Source organism: Schistocerca cancellata, chromosome 1 (genome assembly GCF_023864275.1).
Source record: "Schistocerca cancellata isolate TAMUIC-IGC-003103 chromosome 1, iqSchCanc2.1, whole genome shotgun sequence".
In the NCBI taxonomy this organism is placed as follows: domain Eukaryota; kingdom Metazoa; phylum Arthropoda; class Insecta; order Orthoptera; family Acrididae; genus Schistocerca; species Schistocerca cancellata.
Genome location: NC_064626.1, coordinates 987,521,895 through 987,538,468, shown reverse-complemented (window position 1 = coordinate 987,538,468; position 16,574 = coordinate 987,521,895). Strand labels below are relative to the sequence as shown.

The window sequence follows — 16,574 nt, the reverse complement described above, 5'->3', positions numbered from 1 at the left end:
TTGCTAGAAGAGGAAAATGCATGTATTGTTACATTGAGGGTCACAATATTCAACACTAATATTATTATTTATAATGATACATAGCTTGCAGTATATCCCCCACATCCTAAGAATAGTAGCTTTCTTGAGGCTTGAATTATAGTTGCCTACAACATATGTAGTCACACTTCAAGGAGTTACTAGTATGGAGGACTACCATACTGGTCTTAAAATAGTCTTTGTAAATGTGGCTGACAACACACAGGCTTGAAAAAGCACAAGAGAGTGTGCTGTGGATAAGAGATGAGATAGTGGAATTAATAAAGAAATGGCACAGAAGCTGAACAGTAAACTGTAACAGCATAGATTCAAAAATTTAAAAAAGCTAACATAGTATGGGTAGAGGTAAGGTGTAATGAGATTGGTACAAAACCAAAGTAGGGTAACATATATTTTGCAAACAAACTAATAAACAGTTACTTTAGGGAGCAAATAATAATGAGCATAATGATTATGGGTAATGGAAGCAGAAAATAAGGCAAAAAAATGAAATAATGCTTGGAGAAACTAATTGAAAATGATGACACGGCACAAGAAGTTGATAAGGGAGATACAATAGTCATCCTTGAATTTCAACAAACTCTATAAGAACTTGGAAGAAACAAATGCCCAGGCATTAATAAGTACCAGTGGGAGTCAAGGAGAGAAGCAAAAATTTACATGCTTGTTAATGAAATTCACATAACTCAGTAATTTTTATCAAGTTTTCAAAGGAATGTAATTACCTGCATTTCCAAAGAGAGCAACAGCTCAAACATGAAAATTACCACATAGTCTAGTATTATATGGATTAAAAATACCCACAAGACTATTTTATCAAAGAATGGAACGGAAAAATGAAATGAGATTAGGGGTGGGCCAGTTTGGCTTTATGAGAAGCATGGACATTCAAGAAGTAATTTTAGCCAGCTGTTAATAATGCAAGGCAGATTTAGGAAATATAAGGAAATACACTTTGCATTCAAGATTTAGAGAAAGCTTTTGATAATGTGGAATGGAATAAAATGTTTCTCTTTCTTAGGCAGTGTAGTAGCAATTACAATGATAGAGGAGTAATCCACTTTCTTTATTGGAAGCAGACTGGAGTAGTCAGCATTGACAAAATGATACAAGTGCCCAAAATATAAAAGGTTTAAGGCAAGGTTGTTCACTGTCATAACAAATTTTTAATGTTTAATAGCCAATGAGAGAAATAAAAGACTATCTCACTTTGGGGGTTGTTTGTCACAGAGAGAAAGTCAAAACGATATGGTATGCTGATAACACAACAGTGCATGCTGAAAGGAACCAAGTCAGGTGCTTAATTAAATGGAACATTTATTAACTGGTAGCTATAGTATGCGCATAAACAAAAAGATAAATAAAATAATGCTGCATGTAGTAGATGAATATGCAGGATGAGTAAATGTTAAGCTATGAGAAGACCTTCTTGAAGAGGTGGGCAAAATCTACTATTTTGGAAGTAGAACAGATAAAGAAGAAAGAGGCAGAAAAAACAGAGGAGCAAAGCATAAAGGGCTTGTGTATGTGGAGAAATAGCAATTAACATTAAAAAATATAAATATTGGGCCAGAAAAATATTCAAAAACAGCTGTGTTTGGAGCACAACTGTACATGGGTGTGATGATGATGATGATATTTGGTTTGTGGGGCGCTCAACTGCGTGGTTATCAGTGCCCGTACAATTTCCCAACCTTTGCTCAGTCCAATTTCGCCACTTTCCTGGATGATGATGAAATGATGAGGACAACACAAACGCCCAGTCATCTCGAGGCAGGTGAAAATCCCTGACCCCGCCGGGAATCGAACCCGGGACCCCGTGCTCGGGAAGCGAGAACGCTACCGCGAGACCACGAGCGGCGGACTGTACATGGGTGTGAAACACGATTAATGGGGCAAATAGAAATGAAACAACTGGAAGCCTTAGAAATGAAGCATTCCAAGGGACTGTTGAAAATCAGAGGGATGGATAGAGTAATGGATGAAAACATTATGTGATGAGTCAACAAGAAAAAATGTTAAATAAAGAACAATAATGGGAGGAATCAAAGTAACAACTCATCACATAGCTGAGGCTTTGAGTGGTCAATAGCTACATAAACAAGACTGGAAACATTGAACTGCAGCGCTTGTACACTGCAATCTGCCAAGAGTGCCATGTGTATAAGAATTCAGTATTAGTTACTTAGGAAGAAGAACACTGTTCATGCTTAGTTATGTTTTAAGGCTTGTTTACGTGCTTACTAATCATTCAATGCCTCATTTATACAGTTATTTGTTACCGTAGCTCCTTCCATTATTTATGTTCCACCAAAGACTTTCCAGTACCACATCTAATACACAAAATAATTAAATGAAGAGAGAGAATAGTTGGGCACATATTATGATATGAGTTGTTGCTGTAAACAGTAAGTGAATGGATGGTAGAGGAAAATAACCACTGTGGCAGGCCTATATATGAATACAGGGGCAGCACATCAGTTAAGCCACAATGAAGAGGATATCTCAGAAGTGAGGGGAATGGAGAACTTCATTAAACCAACCTTGGCATTGATGACCAAAAGGACAACAACTACAACATTTACATGAGGAATTCCACAATTACTAGCACAATATCAAATGAGGAATCAAACCAAAGTGTGTTGCTCCCCCCCCCCCACCCGCGCGCGCGCGCGCGCGCACACACACATATACATACACACACACACACACACACACACACACACACACACACACACACACACACACACTTGAGTGAGAGGGAAGGGGGGGGGGAGAGGGAGAGGGGGAGAGGGGGGGGAGGGAGAGAGAGAGAGAGAGAGAGAGAGAGAGAGAGAGAGAGAGAGAGAGAGAGAGAGAGATAATGGTATTTTGAATACACACCTTTGTAATTCCAAGGCCTTTCCTCTCCACATTTGCAGATTTTAACACTGTATGTTGAACTCTTCTATGAAGGCGTTTTACGCCTTTACTATGAACTACTTGCTGACATGGAAAGTCAGTGGCTTGTTGGAAAAATGATATATCAGGACATAGCCTCCTAGAAGTGAGAAAAGGCCACAAGTATTATAAAAATTAAATTACTCAAAGCACATTTTTTGAATATTTGGAGAAACATTCTTAACAATTGTATCAGGTTTGTATAATCAAACAGGACTCAGGACTCATGTTTGTTGACCCGTAGGTTTTGGAAAATTTATCTATGCATCTAACTGAATTTCAAGTGCTCTGTGATATAATGCAAAACCCAGCACACTGTAATATCTCATAAAATTAATAGCTGAGTTATGAGTCTGAGTAATTATTGACTAGATGTCATCTGTCAAAGACACTAGTCATGCCTATCTTAAATTACTGACTGCCCTTCAAATTATCCACAGCTTCTTTTCACTGAATAGTTGATTTGCATAATCACTTTGGTTGCCAGGTATTGTGTTTTACAGAACTGTTTGGTATGTTTGCCCTGCATTCAGTGTTTGGTACCAAAATATGAGCAGTTTGGTATTTTTAGAATTCCATTCATGTGACTAATTTATTTGTTCACTTGCAAAATCAAATCAGTAAACATTTGGTGCTGTAGTAAGCAAGTAATACATTAAACAGATCCAACTTTTTCATAAATCAACAATGGAGAAAAAGATAGATGATACTTACTATTAAGAGGACATGTTAAGTTGCAGACAGGCACAATTAAAAGACACTTACATAAAGCTTTTGACCACAGCCTCCACCAGCAAAGGAGAAACACACACCATGCATGCGCACAAGTAAGTACACCTCATTAACACATAACCGCCATGTTCCAGCAACTCTGGCAGCTCTGGTCCAAGCTACCAGAATTGGCAGTCATGTGCATGAGGTGTGCTTGATTGTGTGTATGAATGGTGTATGTTTCTCTTTTGCTGGTGGAGCTGTGGTCAAAAGCTTTATGTAAGTGTCTTTTAATTGTGCCTGTCTGCAACTTAACATGTCTTCTTTATGTTAAGCAGCTATCTATCTTTTCCTACATTGTTGATATTCCTATTTGTAGTTTCCATTGTTTTATTCACGAACCTCTGAACAATAACAGAAGTATACAGATGGTGCAAAATAAGTGATACACCATGCAGTACCAACTAAAAGAACATAGTGAGAGTGACCAGCATTGCTCCACACATATATATGTACAAGTTGCTGGTAGATTGTGTGAAGGAGTCCATGCCACGTGCACACTCCCTACATGTGGCCTCTAGTGGCTGGCCTGCACTAATACAGTTAGCAACTGACTAAAGTACATACATGCAGCGACACTAGTCACACACACACACACACACACACACACACACACACACACACACACACTCACTCACTCACTCACACACATACACTAGTACCAGAAAATGGCACACCTCTAACCAGGTGATGGTAGAGATGCTGGAGGCCCAACAACATGACACATCAATTGGATCTGGAGCAGCAGCAGCTGGTGCCGAAGATGGGGGTAGGCCAATGTGCCAGGTGGCCACCAGATCATAATGCTGGAACATGTGGGGTTCCGAGCACGTCTGAGGGCAGTGGGCCTTAATGGTGCCCAATGACAGCACCACGAGGGAGGGTGCCCTCACCATCTCTGCACAGTTATCAACAGGCAAGTCCCAATGCAGAGGAGATGGGGCTGGATCCACCAGTGATGATGACTGAGGCGATGATGGCAAGGGGGCTGGTGCAGGCAGCCTGACTGGTACAGCAGGCTGCAGCAAGACTTGAGGCAAGAGACAAATTAGCACCCAGTGCCAGAGAGTTGGAACCCCAGTGCACCACACATGCAGAAGGCAGCCGATAGAACAGGGGAGCCTCCACAATGACGGGTGTGAGACAGAGGACAATGGAGTGGGCTACAGCAATGGGGGCTGCATCCACAAACAAGTAGCTTCCTGCTGCAAGCAGGGGCACATCTGATCAATGTGGCACACCACCAGCCCATCAGCCACTTGGGCATCACAAAGACAGTGTCCCTGGTGGGAGACAATAGTGGCCAGTATCCACTTGGGCTGGCAACCTAACCCTCACGTCCACACGGGCAATCTCGGCACGAAGCACCCAGACAAACAGCATGCGTGGCTGCCAGCTGTAGGCAACGCAGCTATGCTCTGTTCCCCATAGGCATGAAGAGATAGGTGCTCAGAAAATGGAGGACATCGCCCAGTGCAATAACCCGAAACAAACTTTTTAATCTGGGACTTGAACATATGCTCTAGTTGTTCCACCTCGCCATTTGATTGAGGGTGGAATAGCAGAGCCAGAACAAGGCTAATGCTGTGATGGGAACAAAATAATTGAAAGGTGTGAGAAATGAACTGAGGCCCATTATCAAAAACTAAGAAAACACCTCAATAGAAAAAACCCTTAAAAGCATAAAATTGTGACCTCAGCCAACATCAGCGCACACTGGAGAATGTAAGGAAACTGGAAAAATCCATCCACAACCAAGAGCCAATAGGAATTCACGAAGGGACCCACAAAGTCTACATGACATGGCTGGTGTGGAGCAGGCCAGGGGGACAGAGATGCCCTGGGAGCTGCCTGTTGTTGGGCACACTGCTCAAAAACCATGATGAAACAGACAATTTCGCCATCAATCCCTGGCCAAAAAGCATGTCCCCTAGCTAACAATTTAGTGTGCAAAACTCCCCAATGATATTGGTGGAGAAGGCATAGAACCTTGTGCTGTAATGCAGTGGAAATGACTACTCTCAAAAAGAGGTCTCCCGTGGACAGCAGCGATACCATAATGAAAAACAGTGGTACAGGGGGTCTGAAGCCCAACCTGCTGGTATATCTGGCCAGCCCTGTAGAACAAACTGAACGATGTGGCAGAGAACTGAGTCAGTGACAGTAGCAGTTGCTATGCACGAACTCATAATTGGGAAACCCTTGATGACAGCCTATGATTCAATGTCAAGATGGAAGAACAGCAATTCTTCACAATCAAAGTTTGGATCAGAACCCCCAGGAAGGCAGGACAAGGAGACTACATTGGCATGTTTAGACACAGGTTGAAAATGGAATTTCTAATTGTAGTGAAACACGAACAGTGCCCAGCATTGTAGGCGGTGGACTGCCATGTCAGGCAAGAAAATGTGAGGGTTAAACACGGAAACCAAGGATTTAGCGTCAGTAACAGGGTGACACTTGAAGCCATACAAAAAAACATGAATTTTCTGAAGAACAAAGGCTATGACAAGAGTCTCTTTTTCCACCTGAGAGTAACACTGCTGGGCCAGAGTGAGAGATTAAGAGGTGAAAGCAACAGGTCGTTCAGAGCTGTCAGCATATTGGTGTGCTAAGACCATGCTGAGGCCATACTGTGAGGCATCAGTTGACAAAATTATGCGATGGTCAGGAGAGAATGTAGCTAAACAAGGGGCTGAGATGGTTTGGATCTCAATATTTGAAAAGCACATTTGCAATCCAGGCTCCAGTAAAAAGGTCACCCTTCCCTAGGAGGGCCTGCAGCTCCTTCATGGACGAGGGGCAAGGCATAGATGTAACAGTGCAGATGTGGTCTACCTGGGAACAAACCCTACCTAGCAAGACCTAGAACCCCAAATAAACAATAGAAGGCTGAAAAGCTGAGATTTCATGAGGTTACATCATAAGCCTGCAGACTGGAAGAAGAAAAAAATGTGTGCAAATATTTCAAGTGATCAGCTGTGGAGGAGCCCGTGACAACAATATTATACAGATAATTAATGCAACTCAGGATAGGTATAGTCAATTGCTCTACAGATCATTGAAAAATGGCAGGGGCACTAGCCACACCAAAGGAATGCACAAATATTGATAGGGTCAAAGAGAAGTATTCAAAATCAGAACTCACCCAAACTCTTCATCCACAAAAATCTGGAGATACACTTCAGACAAATCAATTTTCGAAAAGTACTGGCCACCCTATATTTTTGCCAACAGATCCTCCTGGTGTCGGAGGTGATACATATCCACAATTGACTGTATGTTGACAGCAGAGCTGAAAAGTCGCTACAGAAGCGAAGCTTCCCCAACAGCGTCCAAACTACAACCAGACAACCATTCACTAGCCATAATATGTTGCACCACCCCTAGACATTGAAGTCAGTCCAATTCTGCTTTCACTTTATCCTTCTTGATGACAGAAATAGGACATATAGCACATCCCATACCTTCCAAAAACAAGCATGAAAATTCCTCACACAGAGTTTCAAATTGAGAATAAGGTACCTAATCGGACACAAGGGAAGTGCATCAGTGATAGAGAAACCAAACGCCTGAAACGCGTCCATCCCGAACAAGTTTTCAACACCAGCATCAGTAACCACCAAAAATGTAATGGAACAAACCATTGGGTTGCAAGAGGCAACAGCCATAAACTGTCCTGTCCCATCAGCACAGTGTTCCGTTTGTTATAACTAATCAGATTCTGCCAGACTGGTTTCAACAGTGGTGAGCCTGAACTTGCATAGGTTTTAGACTTCAATATTGTCATTGTAGCAGCTATGTGGACCTGTATCCGGAGCACTAGGTGAAAAGAACTTAACTCAATAAACAACTTGGGAGAAGTCACAAGCATTGGATTCACACAGTTTCTGTCCCAAGTCCATATCCTGAGCAACCTTCAGTGAATGGCACAAGGAGGTGATGTGGCCTTTCTTCTGGAAAGCATAACAATTAGCCCAGCACTTACAGCATGTCTAATATTAAGAATGCAAAATTTCCAAGATTGGCAAAGTTTTGCAGAAGTTTGAAATATAGTGCATACTTTAATGCGAGTTGCTTTTAATAATTTCCACAGCAAAACTCTGCCTGGAATCTGGCAGAAAACCCTAAGAGATGCTGGTCATACATAAAGCACAACACTGGCAAGATGCAATCAGTACCTTCACCGATAACAACAGTGAAGTCACTGATGACAGTGCCACTAAAGCAGTGTTATTAAACACATTTTTCCAAAACTCCTTCACCAAAGAAGATAAAGTAGATATTTATGAATTCCAATCAAGAACAATCCTGATTGCAAAATCATTCTGTTGGCACCCACCTACATGGGGAGAAATGATCATCATGATAAAATAAGAGAAATCAGGACTCACACAGAAAAATTTAGTGCTCGTTTCTCCTGCGCACTGTTTGAGAGTGGAATGGTAGACACACAGCTTGAGGGTGGTTCATTGAAACCTCTGCCGGGGACTTTATTATGAACAGCAGAGTAATCATGTAGATGTAGATGAATGTTCATGCTGGACAAAACAGAAAGGACAAGATGGACACAGAGAATGCTGACACTGGCGCTGTGGTGGTCGAAGCTGCTTGGGATGGCCTTGGTCTGTCCGGCACTGGGCCCGCACATTTACCACCACCACTGCCTTTTCCTCATGCAAGCTGTCTGTCATCCTACAGGCATGATCAAACCAAATGTTGCCAGATATATCTATGTCTGGACTGAATAAAAAAGGACATTGGTGAGAACAACAGAAATTATTAAATTACTTAATTAAAGATACCATATTTAATAAACCTGTTTTATTTTTTCCATGCTGAAGATATTAGCTGCTAATTACGTGGTACAGAATTTCCTGTTCACCTGACAGTTACAGTTACATCCTGCAATCTTCAGAATCATATGTCACTGAACGCCAATTTACTGCTTACAAAATAAAAAGTAACTATTTTCCTTGCTAACTATCAGTTGAACATGCAAAACTTATGTACGTGCATTGCACATTGTGTGATGCATTGCCAGCCATGAGCAAAGGATAAAGATGGACAGAGGAGATAATATAACATCACTTGAGCAGAATCCCTGCAGTAACAGCCCTACATTTCTCATTCTTGACCAATCTGATAAAACTCAGCAGGAAACTAAAGACTGTTTTATAATTAATCATTCTTATTAAAAGTCAGTACAAATGAAACAGAGAAAATTGAACTTGCATTTATGTTATTTTATTATATTTTACTGCAACAAACAACACTATATGTTAATGTTCAGAGTTTTTTTATCACCTAGTCCCAAGGTTTGAAATTATTTTATCTTCAGCCATTATGTGAATACAAACTACGAAATTCTTACGTAAAATTTAAGACTACTGTAAATTTAAGACTATAGTAAAGCATGCAGATTTACTGTATGATTAACTGATGATGGCGTCCTCTTGGGTAAAATATTCCGGGGGTAAAATAGTCCCCCATCCGGATCTCCGGCCGGGAACTACTTAGGAGGACGTTGTTATCAGGAGAAAGAAAACTGGCATTCTACGGATCGGAGCGTGGAATGTCAGATCCCTTAATCGAGCAGGTAGGTTAGAAAATTGAAAAATGGAAATTGATAGGTTAAAGTTAAATATAGTGGGAATTAGTGAAGTTCTCCGGCAGGAGGAACAAGACTTTTGGTCAGGCGAATACAGGGTTATAAATACAAAATCAAATAGGGGTAATGCAGAAGTCGGTTTAATAATGAATAAAAAAAATAGGAGTGCAGGTAAGCTACTACAAACAGCATAGTGAACGCATTATTGTGGCCAAGATAGACACAAAGCCCATGCCTACTACAGTAGTACAAGTTTATATGACAACTAGCTCTGCAGATGACGAAGAAATTGACGAAATGTATGATGAAATAAAATAAATTATTCAGATTGTGAAGGGAGACGAAAATTTAATAGTCATGGGTGACTTGAATTCGGTAGTAGGAAAAGGGAGAGAAGGAAACGTAGTAGGTAAATATGGATTGGGGGTAAGAAATGAAAGATGAAGCCACCTGGTAGAATTTTGCACAGAGCACAACTTAATCATAGCTAACACTTGGTTCAAGAATCATAAAAGAAGGTTGAATACATGGAAGAAGCCTGGAGATACTGACAAGTTTCAGATAGATTATATAATGGTAAGACAGATTTACGAACCAGGTTTTAAATTGTAAGACATTTCCAGGGGCAGATGTGGGCTCTGACCACAATTTGTTGGTTATGAACTGTAGATTAAAACTGAAGAAACTGCAAAAACGTGGGAATTTAAGGAGATGGGACCTGGATAAACTGACTAAACCAGAGGTTGTACAGAGTTTCAGGGAGAGCATAAGGGAACAATTGACAGGAATAGAGGAAAGAAATACAGTAGAAGAAGAATGGGTAGCTTTGAGAGATAAAGTAGTGAAGGCAGCAGAGGATCTAGTAGGTAAAAAGACGAGGGCTAGTAGAAACCCTTGGGTAACAGAAGAAATATTGAATTTAATTGATGAAAGGAGAAAATATAAAAATGCTGTAAATGAAGCAGGCAAAAAAGAACACAAACGTCTAAAAAATGAGATCGACAGGAAGTGCAAAATGGCTAAGCCGGGATGGCTAGAGGACAAATGTAAGGAAATAGGGGCTTATCTCACTACGGGTAAGATAGATACTGCCTACAGGAAAATTAGAGACCTTTGCAGAGAAGAGAACCACTTGTATGAATATCAAGAGCTCAGATGGAAACCCAGTTTTAAGCAAAGAAGGGAAAGCAGAAAGGTGGAAGGAGTATATAGAGGGTCTATACAAGGGCAGTGTACTTGAGGACAATATTATGGAAATGGAAGAGGATGTAGATGAAGATGAAATGGGAGATACGATACTGCATGAAGAGTTTGACAGAGCAATTAAAGACCTGAGGTGAAACAAGGCCCCGGGAGTAGACAACATTCCATTAGAACTACTGACGGCCTTAGGAGAGCCAGTCCTGACAAAACTCAACTCTACCATCTGGTGAGCAGGATGTATGAGACAGGCGAAATACCCTCAGACTTCAAGAAGAATATGATAATTCCAATCCCAAAGAAAGCAGGTGCTGACAGATGTGAAAACTACCGAACAATCAGTTTAATAAGTCACGGATGCAAAATACTAACGCAAATTCTTTACAGACGAATGGAAAAACTGGTATAAGCCAACCTCAGGGAAGATCAGTTTGGATTCCGAAGAAATATTGGAACACGTGAGGCAATACTGACCCTACGACTTATCTTAGAAGCTAGATTAAGGAAAGGCAAACCTACGTTTCTAGCATTTGTAGACTTAGAGAAAGCTTTTGACATTGTTGACTGGAATACTCTCTTTCGAATTCTGAAGTTGGCAGGGGTAAAATACAGGGAGCGAAAGGCTATTTAAAATTTGTCCAGAAACCAGATGGCAGTTATAAGAGTCGAGGGGCATGAAAGGGAAGCATCTACATCTACATCCATACTCTGCAAGCCACCTGACGGTGTGTGGCGGAGGGTACCCTGAGTACCTCTATCGGTTCTCCCTTCTATTCCAGTCTCGTATTGTTCGTGGAAAGAAGGATTGTCGGTATGCTTCTGTGTGGGCTCTAATCTCTCTGATTTTATCCTCGTTGTCTCTTCGCGAGATATACGTAGGAGGGAGCAATATACTGCTTGACTCTTCGGTGAAGGTATGTTCTCGAAACTTTAACAAAAGCCCGTACCGAGCTACTGAGTGTCTCTCTTGCAGTGTCTTCCACTGGAGTTTATCTATCGTCTCCGTAACGCTTTCGCTGATTACTAAATGATCCTGTAACGAAGCGCGCTGCTCTGTGTTGGATCTTCTCTATCTCTTCTATCAACCCAATCTGGTATGGATCCCACACTGCTGAGCAGTATTCAAGCCGTGGGCGAACAAGTGTACTGTAACCTACTTCCTTTGTTTTCGGATTGCATTTCCTTAGGATTCTTCCAATGTATCTCAGTCTGGCATCTGCTTTACTGACGATCAATTTTATATGATCATTCCATATTAAATCACTCCTAACGTGTACTCCCAGATAATTTATGGAATTAACTGCTTCCAGTTGCTGACCTGCTATTTTGTAGCTAAATGATAAGGGATCTATCTTTCTATGTATTCGCAGCACATTACACTTGCCTACATTGAGATTCAATTGCCATTCCCCGCACCATGCATCAATTCGCTGCAGATCCTCCTGCATTTCAGTACAATTTTCCATTGTTACACCACAGCATCATCTGCAAAAAGCCTCAGTGAACTTCCGATGTCATCCACAAGGTCATTTATGTATATTGTGAATAGCAACGGCCCTACAACACTCCCCTGCGGCACACCTGAAATCACTCTTACTTCAGAAGACTTCTCTCCATTGAGAATGACATGCTGCATTCTGTTATCTAGGAAATTCTTCAATCCAATCACACAATTGGTCTGATAGTCCATATGCTCTTACTTTGTTCATTAAATGACTGTGGTGAACTGTATCGAACGCCTTGCGGAAGTCAAGAAACACGGCATCTACCTGTGAACCCGTGTCTATGGCCCTCTGAGTTTCGTGGATGAATAGCGCGAGCTCAGTTTCACACGACCGTCTTTTTCGAAACCCATGCTGATTCCTACAGAGTAGATTTCTAGTCTCCAGAAAAGTCATTATACTCAAACATAATACGTGTTGCAAAATTCTACACTGATCAACGTTAGAGATATAGGTCTATAGTTCTGCACATCTGTTCGACGTCTCTTCTTGAAAACGGGGATGACCTGTGCCCTTTTCCAATACTTTGGAACGCTACGCTCTTCTAGAGACCTACGGTACACCGCTGCAAGAAGGGGGGCAAGTTGCTTTGTGCACTCTGTGTAAAATCGAACTGGTATCCCATCAGGTCCAGCGGCCTTTCCTCTTTTGAGCGATTTTAATTGTTTCTCTATCCCTCTGTCGTCTATTTCGATATCTACCATTTTGTCATCTGTGTGACAATCTAGAGAAGGAACTACAGTGTAGTCTTCCTCTGTGAAACAGCTTTGGAAAAAGACATTTAGTATTTCGGCCTTTAGTCTGTCATCCTCTGTTTCAGTACCATTTTGGTCAAAGAGTGTCTTGACATTTTGTTTTGATCCACCTACTGCTTTGACATAAGACCAAAATTTCTTAGGCTTTTCTGCCACGTCAGTACATAGAACTTTACTTTCGAATTCATTGAACACCTCTCGCATAGCCCTCCTCACACTACATTTCGCTTCACGTAATTTTTGTTTGTCTGCAAGGCTTTGGCTATGTTTATGTTTGCTGTGAAGTTCCCTTTGCTTCCGCAGCAGTTTCCTAACTCGGTTGTTGTACCACGGTGGCTCTTTTCCATTTCTTACGATCTTTCTGTGTTGTTGCTGGTGGTGGTGGTGGTGATGGTGCTGGTGTTGGTGTTGGTGTTGGTGTTGCTTTTCAGTCCAAAGACCGATTTGATGCAGTTCTCTATGCTAGTCCATCCTGTGCAAGCCTCTCCATCTCTGCATAATTACTGCAGTTTATAGCCATTTGAACCTGCTTACTGCATTTAAGTCCTGCTCTCTCTCTTTAATTTTTTACCTCCCCCCCCCCCAAAAAAAAAGAGTCTTCCATTATCAAATAGCCAGTTAACTGAAGTCATTATCCATCCTATCAACCAGTCTCTTCTTTTAGTCTAGTTGTGCCATAAATTTCATTTTTCCCACACTTGATTCAGTACCTGCTCATTAGTTACTTAATCTATCTAATTAATCTTCAGCATTTTTATGTTACAACTCATTTCAATAACTTCTATTCCCTTCTTGACCGAACAGTATATCGTCCATGTTTCACTTGCGTACGAGGCTAAACGTAATACAAATATCTTCAGAGCTTTGTGAGCAGCAACCTGCCCTGTCTGCTGCTGACGCTATGACATACAGGAAGCTGTCGTCATTGAGTGACTGTATGAGGATTCACAATGACTTAGACAAAATTTCTAGTTGGTACAAGGAATGGCAGCTTGTCCTAAGGATAGAAAAATGTAAGTTAATGTAGATGAGTAGGAAAAACAATCCTGCAGTGTTTCAATGCAGCATTGATAGTGTGCTGGTTGACATACTACATCAGTCATAGATATAAGCATAACACTGGAAACCAATGTGAAATGGAACGAGCATTTAAGACCAACAGTACGGAGGGCAAATCATCAACTTTGGTTTTTTGAGAGAATTTTAGGAAAATGTAGTTCATCTATAAAGTAAACCACATACAGAAAACTAGTGCAACCCACTCTTGTGTTCTGCTCGAGTGTTTGGGATGCGCATCAGGTTGGATTAAAGGAAGACATTGAAGCAATTCTGAGGTGAGCAGCTAGATTTTCAATGATGGGTTCAGTCAACACAAGAATATAACAGACATGATTCATGCAGTCAAATGGGAATCCATGGAGGGAAGAGTGTGTTCTTTTCACGAAACACGATTGATCTAATTTAGCAAACTGCTCATTCCTCATATGATTCCAAGCATTAATTTCATTTGTATTTCACATGACACCAAAGCTAATTCTAGTTGCTTAATTAAGTTTTATGTCACAAGTAGGACCAATGTAGAAATTTCGCCTTCTGAATGTTATAATGTAATTACCAATACCAGAAGATCTGTATATAAAAGCCACCAGTTAGTTATAGCAATTTATGAAAACATTCTTTCATTCTTTGATATATGTGATATACACCATCACATCTGTGTAAACATATAGAAGTTTTACTTGGAAATTGTGGATTCAGTACTGCCATTTATGTTTGAAATGTCCACTGGTTAGGTGGTCTGAACACTACTGATTTGCATTACTTATGTTGTATAGAAAAATGATGTTGGAATTATTATGCAATGAAACTAAGGGAGGGAACTTTAGTATAGTTCATGTTTACTTGCACATACTGGAATCATTCAAGTTGAAACACACTCTAACTGAAGATTTGTTACTTATTAGGGAAAGAGAGATGATATTTTACTTGACATGCTCCATCATAATACAAAGACAACCAGTACTGATACGCTCTGCGTAGAAAAATAATATGTACTTAAATGTAAATGACCTTTGCTGACTAAATATTAATAACTGACTGGGGCATGCCTTTAACAATGAGAAGAGACTGATGATTGTTAGGCAGAGATTAGAGTAAATAGAGAGGCATAAAATACTATACACTGACTATTTGTATAGCGAGATTTGTAGAACTAGTAATATGCGTTATGTCTGAGGTGAAAAGAAACTGGGACATGAGTTGTGCCTGCATACTTCAAATCAAAGTTAGGAAATATGTTGAATTTGCCTGATTCATTCCAACACTACTGTAAAAATGAGCCATATCATGAAAGTAGACTAACCTTGTAGAATGCTAAGAGAAAGTTGACAAAGTTTTTGTTCTATTGTGACCATCTGTCATCAGACGACATGCTGTTTGTATTGTATTTACTGTCATACATATAAATGCTTAGTTGCTGTACTCTGTCACCTGTTTTGTGGATTGCATGCAAAAGTTTTGTCCAAACTGTGGTTGTACATTACTGTTTTGGGGGGGGGGGGGGGGGGGGGGGGGGGGGGGGGGTGGGGTGTACTGAAATGTAACAGCTCATTCTTCATATGATTCCAAGAACCAATATAGCTTATCTTTCATATGACACCAAAGCTAATTCAGGTTGCTTAATTAACTGTTACACCATTAGGAAAGTTGCTACTGAACATATAGTGTAGAAGCTCAGTAGCAGATAGGCACAAAAAAGACTGTAACAATATAAGCTTTTGGCCATCAAGGCCTTTGTCGAAAATAGATGACTGACTGACACCACACACACACACACACACACACACACACACACACACACGGGCGCATGCACACACAAGCATAAGCGCACACGCACGCGCCCGCGCACAACGCACGCGCCCGCGCACACGCACACACGATAGCAGCCTCTGGCAGCTGAAGCTACACTGCGAGTAACAACAGCAGTGCATGATGGGAGTGGCAACTGGATGGGGGTAAGGAGGAAGCCGGGGCATGGAGGGGGGAGTGAGTGTTCGCCTTTCACTATTGTAGACTCCCTCAGATTTCATCTTGTCTCCCTCTTTTTCATCCGTCTCTTCCTTCTCCTGATTTTTCCCATGTATTTCGGTGTATTTTGCAAATTTTTTTGAAGTAATTCTATGTTAGTTATGTAAATTTTCGGATTTTTTCCTACACCATGGATCCTTGCTCCTTTCAACTGTGTCAATACATAAAAGTTTCCTTGTCCCTAGCCAGAATCCAGTCCCACATACTGTTCCTGTGTTATTGCTTGGCTCACGGAATCTCCCCAAATGGTCTTACCATCAAATTACCCATCTCCGGCTGCAACCTTTCCTTCCACAATGACCTCCATCTGTTCAGATTCTGCCAATTATTAGCCTCACTAACATAGTCCTGCAAAACCATATCAACCAAGCCCAAATCTCCTTGCAATATTTTCTCTCCATCCGTAAAATTCTCCTACTATGCAATCCCAAATTCCTGGAACCCATAAAACACATTGAAACTCTTGTCCTTCAGGAACTAGAGCAACATGCACAACTCCATCTCAAAACTCTCCACCCTGCTCACTTCCTACTCCCACATTGGAGTACCACTGTCCACCAACTCTACAACAACCTCCAAACCTCCCCCATATCCCCACATAGCTGACAAACCATGTCTCGCAGACCTAGTACATTTACCCCACCACCACATAGAATCCAGAATCTAAAC

General features: G+C 41.1%; 1 protein-coding gene across 3 annotated transcripts in view; it reads right to left on the bottom strand.

Annotated features, from left to right (window-relative positions):
• LOC126088571 (TBC1 domain family member 13) overlaps positions 1-16,574 on the bottom strand; it is a 237,825-nt gene that overhangs the window by 167,091 nt on the left and 54,160 nt on the right. For all 3 annotated transcript variants that reach the window (XR_007519971.1, XM_049906764.1, XM_049906776.1), the window contains exon 5: positions 2,923-3,079. Coding sequence is in view for 2 of the 3 variants with exons in the window: in XM_049906764.1 (XP_049762721.1) it covers positions 2,923-3,079 (157 nt within the window). In the remaining variant the exon portion in view is untranslated. The remainder of the gene's footprint in view (positions 1-2,922; positions 3,080-16,574) is intronic.